The 9307-nt window shown below is 26.9% G+C and overlaps 2 protein-coding genes across 2 annotated transcripts; both read right to left on the reverse strand.

Moving 5' to 3' along the window:
• Positions 1-426: 426 nt before the first annotated feature.
• On the reverse strand, positions 427-2637 carry LOAG_00670 (hypothetical protein; the record flags this gene model as incomplete). The annotated part of the gene is made up of 5 exons (XM_003136210.2): positions 427-607; positions 947-1140; positions 1611-1700; positions 2109-2286; positions 2444-2637. 5 exons carry the CDS (start codon positions 2635-2637, stop codon positions 427-429), a joined length of 837 nt encoding a protein of 278 aa, XP_003136258.2.
• Positions 2638-4240: 1603 nt separating this feature from the next.
• On the reverse strand, positions 4241-6203 carry LOAG_00671 (lipase; the record flags this gene model as incomplete). The annotated part of the gene is made up of 5 exons (XM_003136211.1): positions 4241-4387; positions 4562-4770; positions 5047-5174; positions 5622-5749; positions 5976-6203. The coding sequence occupies 5 exons, from the start codon at positions 6201-6203 to the stop codon at positions 4241-4243; spliced, it is 840 nt and encodes a 279-aa protein (XP_003136259.1).
• Between the last annotated feature and the right edge of the window lie 3104 nt (positions 6204-9307).

Consider the following 9307-nt stretch of genomic DNA (forward strand, 5'->3'; position numbering starts at 1 on the left):
CCAAATGTAACAGCTATACAATTGGTGAATCCTAAGAGCATAATCTTGAATAGTCTTTAATTCCTTATTTAAATTATTGAAAACCAGTCCTCTTTTTCTGGAAATATTTTAGTTGCGCAATTGTAATTGGATGTGCGGAGTGGAACAATGAGGCTCTTTTTTCTCATGTAGTTAAAAATGTGAGCTAATTTTAATTAATTAACCTCCATAAGCTTCAGGGCTTTTGAAATACTGGTTACCACCGTTTTAAGAAGCATTGAAACTATGCCATCTAAACTTTGAGAGTTTTTCTTTTTCTTTTTTTGAATCACAACAGGACGCTTCCCTAACATCAAACAACAATAAAAAACATTGAAATGATGATTAAAGAAGTTAGAACTTTTCCGTCAAAAATTAAAACTATCAAATTAACATTAAACTAATTTATCATCGTATTTCGTTATCAGTGATTTTGTTAAATCCGAAATTAGGGCAGTTAGAAAAGCTCACTTCAAATTTTCCGTCTTCACCATCAATTCCGCTTGTCAATTTACCGCATGAACGATAGCTTACTTTATCATCATTTTTCGAATATAACGTAAAAACATGCTTTCCTTCATAATGTTTCCTAAAATTGGAACATAAAAGTCATCTTTCCGTTATCCGTTTATGATAATCCTATTTGCATGTGCGGAACGGAACAATGTGACCAGGGAAGGAATGCATGTTAATCATATTATTTCTTTCTATTGTCATTCTTATTATCTCTGTTAAATTTCACATCATTCCATTTCCCGTTGATGTGATAGTTAAAATTGGAAATTTGTAACTATTACCATCATCATTTCATCCTTTCTGATGACAAGTTCTCGTCGTTGACATTCTGATGACATATTCTTGTATCATTAACATTTCTCTGAGAGAAATTCAAAAAGGCAAAAGGAAATAGAAATAAGATATGACTAACTTTGAGTTGACATCACTCAAAAATCTCGACAAACAATGTAATCCATTCAAAATGTTACAACTACCAAATGGGAAAATACAAAACTGAGTGCCATAATTGATGCCAGCAACACTAAGGAATGTATCGATAAGTTCGGTTAATGGATGACCCAAATTATTCGAATCATCATCAACACATATGCCACCCATTATAGCCTATAGAAAAAAAAATGAGTTGAAAAATTCCATTTGACATGAAATATTCTTAGTATAATTAGAAATTTCAACAAAAAAAAAATTTATAAAAATTTTCAAATTTCTAAAAATCTTTTTTTTAAAATTTTCAACAATTTTCTCATTTCTTTAAAATATACTTTTTTTTTGATTTTGGAAATTTTAAATTTCATTAAACATTTTTTTCTGCAAGAATATTTAGATAATATTTTAAGCATAATTTGTTCTATGATCTCATATGGTCTTTGATCTTAAATAATCTCAAAATTATATTATTGATTATAATTGAATTGTATCAGATTTATGAAAATAGATTCGAGATATATGTGTATGTACTTTTTTTTTTCGAAAAATTTCACAAAATTAACGAAAAAATTGTGTACTATTAAATGGTCTTTGTGAAATCAATAGGTTTCAATTAATTAAATAATTAATGAAGAAGCAATCAATACCTTTCGTGCAATTGGTGATCCTATTGAATATGCAATAATATCAACCTTAGATGCTGCATATGCACTAACTGATTGAATTAGCTCTCGTACCTTCAAAAATATCAAATTATAAGAATATTATGATGTAATTTAATCAAAAAATATACATTAAAATCGATCATTTAAAATTTAACCTAACAATGACTAATATTTTGGTAATAAATTTTTAAATGAAAAAATAAAATTAAATTCAGCATAAAATTTTATTTTATTTTGCAATTCAGAAAATCAGTTTCAACATCAACCTATTAATCTTTGATGCATTTATATATTTACAAATGAAATAAATTCCAAAGCTGGACGAAAACATATGATACTGTAAATGATAACTCATTTTATTTATCATTTACTGCTACAAATTTCATTTTGAATACAACAATTCATTTTATTCCTTTAACTTATTTTTTTAATTGATAAGTTAGCCAATGATAACAAATACAAATCAATGAATGCATTAACCTTTTTCACATAATCACATTTCATTGTATCGAATAAAATACCAGTTATACCTGCATCACCAAATGCTATATCGTATACTTCGTCATCATCATAATTATGTTCAAGGAAATACATCCTGATAGGATTGAACAGATCGATCTTATTTGTTATTTCATGTATCAAAATCACTGGTTCATTTCTGGATTAGAAATTTTGAAATTATAAAAAAGGATTGATAAATATCCGGTAAATTTGACATCAGTAATTCTTGAAAGATAACAGAAATCAGTTAAATCAATAATTGTATCACTTATAATAATTTGATAAAGTTCAAACAAATAAACAAACAAACAAACTTTGTCTTCTCATTAACGGTATGATTTTCACCACCAAAACTACTACCAAAATCTAAATCATCACGAAGTAATCGATCCGCTTGTAATTCTCCGTATGTACCATTTAACCAAATATAAAATGTAGACGATAAACTACCAATAACTAATTGGCATAATACTGATAATAAGATAATTAATAACAATCGTACATCCATTACGATCTAAAATTTCAAAAAAAATAGAAAAAATCAATAACTAAATCTATGAAATTAACAAATTACGAAATGGATTTTTTAGCTGAAATATTTAATAAAACGGAATAGATCTTTTGGCTTTTTTGCTTACGAATATGCTTATTTTTTCTTGGAGAAAAAAATGAGCCAAAAGATTTTTTCATAGATACCAGATTCTTTATCTATTCAAATTCAACAAAACCATTCCCTTTTCTACCTTTTTTTTTTTTGAAAACTTCAACTGAAAATTAATATGCTTGTTCAATCCAAATGCTAGCATCTCATTGATTTAATTGATTAATTAATTAATATAGTTTAGCAGAATTTATTAAAAAGAGGCAGTGTCTAAGGTTGAAAAGACAATAAATAGTCATATCTAATAAACCTCCGAGAACACATTATCCCATTATTTAATGAATAAAAGTAAAAATGATCAAGATAGGAAGGATGAGAATATAAACAATGAAGAGTAGTATATTTGCTCTGCCAATTAGCGCTTATTTTTCCGGAATAGTTCATTCAATGTTCTATGCAAGAAATCCGGTAAGCTATTTTTGCATCATACATCTTTTATTTTTCCAAAATAACATTTCAGTTTTCATTTTAACCTTTTTTTAACCTTTTTTTCATCATTGCAACTTCCGAAATTATTTCGACCAGTTGTGATTCATTAAAAAGGAAAAAAAATGCTATGATTAAGATAAACTATGGGAAAAATTCTACGGTATCCATCTAAGTACTTGAATTACGTGACCCCACGTTACTGCGTGAGTAAACATCAGAAATGACCGAAGGAATGATGCTGTGACAAATGATTGATTGCATCATACGTCAAGCTGTTCCGCTAAATCCAATTATTAGCTTTAAATTTCAAGCAGCTAATATTTGAAATGCTGTAGCACCAACTGTAACAAGTAATACGGTATACAGTATGCCTAGTGATTTACTTGATACATTTGATGATTTGTCATACTGTATTTCAACATTAAAAGCTTATCATTATCACTTCAATAGCGCAATTTTTTATAGGTATTATTAGATTTTGCATCAAATCGAAGAAGCAATTGATAATCGCCTTTTTTCACTGATTCAGTAATTTTCATATCAGCTAGTTGATTATCAACGAGTTTTGCTTGACATTACATCGTACTGATAACGAGTATGACGAGAAGGATATAACAGAAGATAAAAGGTGACTGAAAGTATTTTAGCACATCTTGTCAGGATTAACCTAAGCTATTTGATGATGCAGCAATAGTATCAATGTTTGTATGGTTTAATTTTTCATTTAAACTATCGTCTTATCTCAATCAATCAAGAATCATGAAATCCTTTCAGCCAGTGAAGAACCGTGGAATCGTTTTCAGTTAATCAAGAATTGGGGGATTCTTCTCAATCGATCAGGAATTGAAAAATTCCGGAAGGTAATATTATGAGGCCTGTCTTATTGGCTATTTCAAGTATTAGAATTCTTTTCTGCATTCTTTCAACTTATCTTTCATCTTGATTTTCAAATAGATAACAATCGAAAGTACTCGAACATGATGAGGATGTTATGAGAAGTCTCGGGAAAAAGCTTTATTGTTCAGAATGGTCGCTGCTTTCGAATGAAATTCCGTTGCATCTCATATGTCTTATCGATTGTAAGATCATGACTTAGAAATTCCTTTTTTACAAATCCGGTTTCACCTCTGATCGGACTTAATAGCGTATCGCAACCACGATAACCAATCTATAAATTCAGATTCGGATAACGATATTTTCTAAATGAGCTGGATCAGTTCACCTCTTTTTATGGATGAATGATGATGGTACCAGTACCATGTAGCATCAAATGCTCATTGCTGGTTGCAATAATGATAGTACCACATATCATGTTATCATAAAATTGCTAATAATCTGTTACCTTTTCATCAGAATCCGAGAAAATGCTAAAAACAAAAGTCCCTTCATATGCAATTTGTCCATTAATATCACGCAAAAATGTTGATCGACAATGCAAACCAGTTCTACGATTGCATACACCTACCGGTATCGGTATAATACATGATATCATACCATAGTTGGCACCGGCAACACTCAAATATGTGTCAATTAATTCGGTAAGTGGTGGACCTGTAAAAGATATTTGAGTAAAATTATATTTTCTTAATGTCTTAGAATTAAATTACATCAAAGATAAGAAGGTGAAATATTGTATTAATTATAAATTTCAGGTATTATTGAAATAAGAAAAAAAAGGACAATGAAAGTGACAAAATTTTCAAAACATAACAAGAAGATCTGTGAAATCATTCATTATTTAGTACCAAATGAACTCATACGGACTACTAGCAGTTCGTAATTAATTTATGGTAACATTCATAAAAGAATTATTCTTGAAGAACTAACCAAGAATTTCACGAGTATCAACGCAATCTCCGCCAAGAATTGCTTTTCGAGCTAACGGTGAACCCATCCCATATGCGATCACATCAACTCGTGTACCAGTATATTGACGTACAGCAATTATCATACTCCTCAAAAGAAAAAAAATAATCAGTATTCATAATTTAGGCAAATGTAGTAATGGAATTCAATTATATGTTTATCATTTCAAATTATTTCCTTTCTCTCAATCAATTTACAATAAATTTTTAACATTATATTTTTAATCTTTGCTCTATAATAATGGTTCCTAATGGTTACTCCATTGACCATTGATAATCTATGAGGACTATTAAAAATTATTTCTTTTTTTTGTTCTTTATATTATAATGTAAATGTTACTCCAAGTTTTACTAATACAACAGAAATTTTTAATAAACTTTATTTTCAAATCAACAAAATTTATTAGTTTCAAATTTAGCAATTTATGCTACAATTAGAAAAAACAAAATGTTCATTGGTTATGAAAAGATTAAAAACTAATTAACTTATTAGGAATTAATGAATTATATAAAATACAGCACGAAAATATTCTATACCTGATTTGTTTAACATACGAACACTTCAAATCAATTAATCCAATAGCTGTCAAACCACCATCACCCCATGTTGTACCATAAATTTCAGATCGATTGTAACCTTTTGCAAGTAAATGATTGACCATTCTCTATAGGTCACTCTTTTTTTCTTTTTTTTTTTCAAAAAAAAACAGATTTTTAAACTAATTTAGATTGTTTATTTTTGAATTAACAATTTTATCTGTTATTGATTTTTACCTGAAAATTGGGTAATTGTACTGATAAGAAATTTTTCCTTACAATATAATTCTGTCATATAAATTTTAGATATGAACTAAAAGAAAAGAAGATTACCTGAATCTGAAATTTATTTACCTGAAATCGAGTAATTTTATCACCGCTATCATGAATAAGTATTACAGCTTGATTATTTAACTCATCATCATTACTTTCTTTACCACCAAAACTTGCATCATTTCCCAAATCAGTACGCTCCAATGCTTGTGCAATAGCAATACCATAATTATTATGAATAAATGAGCGAAAATGTACGGTAAAATCAGCATTTACATTATGGAAAATCAGCAATAAAAACAGCAACATTATTCTCTTCAATTTAGAAATAATAAATTAAATTGAACAAATTCATTTTATTGATCAAAAAACAAATTCAAATTTAACAATATTAAAATTTAAATTAATCCAAGTTAATTTAGCTAAAATTTGGATTAATTTTGATTGATAATAAATTTATTTATTATAACAAAGCTTAGCTTCCCTACAATTTTATACAATAGCAATTTAAAACAAATTTTGGGAAGAAAAAGTAAAGGAAAAAATTTTCGTTTTTAAAATTTAAATTTTGCATAAAATTCGAATTAATCCAAGCACAATTAATTAAAATTCGAATTAATTGTATTTGGCAACAAATACATTTTTCACAACAAAGTTTTGTTTCTCTTCAAATTCATAAAAAACAAGTAAATTTTTAGAAGAGCAAAGAAAAGAGTTTTTTTCCTAAATTTTAAATTTTATACAAAATTTTCAAAATGTCATTAAAATAAACGAATGGAAAATGAAATAAGAAAAGGAATGAACAAATTGTAGGAATGAATGGGAAGATGGAATGAAAGAGAAAATGTGGTAATCAAGATGGAAATTAATCATTCAATAATGAGGACATCAACCATTATCATGAGACTGATTGATTATTCACATTTCAATGACTTTTATTGATCGGATCAAATCCAATCATATCATATCATCGATTGATCCTTTCCATATTTGAAAAGAGTTTTTTCTTAAATTTTAAATTTTATACAGAATTTTATTTTAAAAAAAACAAATGAAATTTTATGCAATTTCTTGATTTGCATTGATTAACGGATTTAGAAATGATTCATTTTGTCAATAACGCATTTTAATCAATCAATATATATTTTTCATACAATCATTTTCAATCTAATATTTTCTCCATTTTATGATAAATTAAAAAAAAAAAAAAGGAAGAATTGGCGGTAATATTTTCCTTTTCTTAACACAAAAAGAGAAAACTTAACTGAATGATTTTTTAGTTCATACTAATACTTATATCAATTACTATTGGTTTCTTCAAATTTGCATATAATTAATTATCTTTAATCCTGATATTTGCATGGAAAAAAAACAAATAACGCATGCATTCAATGAAATATCATACAACCTCAAAATTGAAAAATAATTTTAAATTTTCACAAAAAAAAACAAACTTTCACATAACTTGTATATTTTATGATGTGCATCATCCCTTATCAGTCTAATCATTGATTATCAAAATATGAGAAAAAAGAAATGCAGAATTACTTAACAAAAAGCTATTTAAAAATTGAAAAGGTTTATTTATTCGAAATTTTTTTATTCATATTGAAAATGTTTATTTATATCATATTCAAAAGTTTATTTATTCAAATTTTATTTATTTTAATATTGTTTTCGAAAGTTTTCAAGTATTTTTAGAATACTAGAAATACAAGTTTCATATCGATTTCTTAACCTATTTCAAATTTCTGTATTGTTTTTTTTATTTGTTCTCTTTTGAAAGTATCACTGATGTATCACAATACTAGTTATACGTAATCTATATTTCAGAATCTATATTACGATGATAATCTATATTTCGGAAGATATCAGCCTAGCTTCTGATTTCATCCTTTAATCAAACTGTTCTCATTTTTGCATTCGATAATTAATTGGACTAGTGATTGGAATAGTTCAAATTAAATTACATCCATAATTCTTCAATTTCCAAATAAAATAACTATGATTGCTTCTCTTTTTTCTTGAATATAAACAGAAAAAAGTATTTTCATAATTTTATGAATATGAAAGAATGTAATTTAGATAACAAATAATAATAATAATATATTTCATGTATTCTAAGAAAAAAAAAGTTAGAAATTTCAGTTAAAAATTTGTCTCAAAAATCATTTGAGAGAAGCTTTCTTAATTTTTCATAAAGAATATTCGTATTGAAATAAGTTTTAAGTCTTCCAAAATAAATTATTTCGAATTCAGTTTTCCTCTGACAATATTTGCGCTTCCAATCATTCCAATGAGACAGTAAACTCAGTCGTCGAACTTTTGATCGATTTAGGTTAGCTAAGGCATCTTAAAACAAATCCCTCCTTGATAATGGTTGAGCTAGGCATAATTTTCAATCCGCTTTTTATCAATTTATCAATATATTTGTTTATCTTTGATCATCCATTAACACAGCATGTATAATTTCTTATCAGTCTATCAATATATGCATTTATCATTTGATTATTCATTATTGAAGCATGCACAACACAAAATTTTGGCATATTTTATTGAAATTTCAATTGCAGTTTGAAAATCGATATGAAATGAAGTATAATTTGTTTCGTAATTCTTTTTTTTTCTTTAAGAAGCAATTAAACCTGTAAAATTTAATATATATTAAAAAAGCATAATATATTACAGAATTACTAAGATATGTTAGCCTATTTAAACAGTAAATTAGATATCTCAAAATAGACATATAGAAACAGGCATTTCAAATCAAACGGCATGTTTCGAAAGTTTCCTCAAACGTCAAATAACAAACATTCCAAATTTAATCGCCTGACGGATAGTTTCATCCGGATTGTAACAATGTAGAAATGATTGATAAGATAATCTTTCGTTAGCATTAACCTTCAAGAAACTTTAGAAACAATATTTTCATTGTAATTTTCGGTAAACAAAATGTACTCTTAATATATCAATTATCAGAAAAACAAAAAAGGAAACAAATTGTAAATCAAGAATCAATACAAATAAATAGATAATTTCTATTAATGAAAAGATATTAACTAGTTTTCGTTCACCCAATAAATTAGCAATACTTTTTCATTCGGTCATTTCTTATTTAGTCAAATTTCACTTGTACTTTCCACTAACTTTCACAATGAGACAAAACTTCATTTCACATCGAGCTCTTAAACAGATCAAATAAAATACAAGCATTCCCTCCTTCTTTCAATATGTAACTTCTGATATTCTGATAGGCTTGATAACTTGTGATAATAAATCAGAGTATGCTTATGTTTGCGAAAACTTTAACTCTGTCAATTATTTTTAGCCGAAAAATCAGTTGTATATCTGCAAGAAGTATATGGGATGGCAAAGAAAGTTGAATGGTTTCCAAAAAAAACTCGGAATCCAGA

The sequence above is a fragment of the Loa loa genome (assembly GCF_000183805.2).
Source record: "Loa loa unplaced genomic scaffold supercont3.39, whole genome shotgun sequence".
Classification (NCBI taxonomy): Eukaryota; Metazoa; Nematoda; class Chromadorea; order Rhabditida; family Onchocercidae; genus Loa; species Loa loa.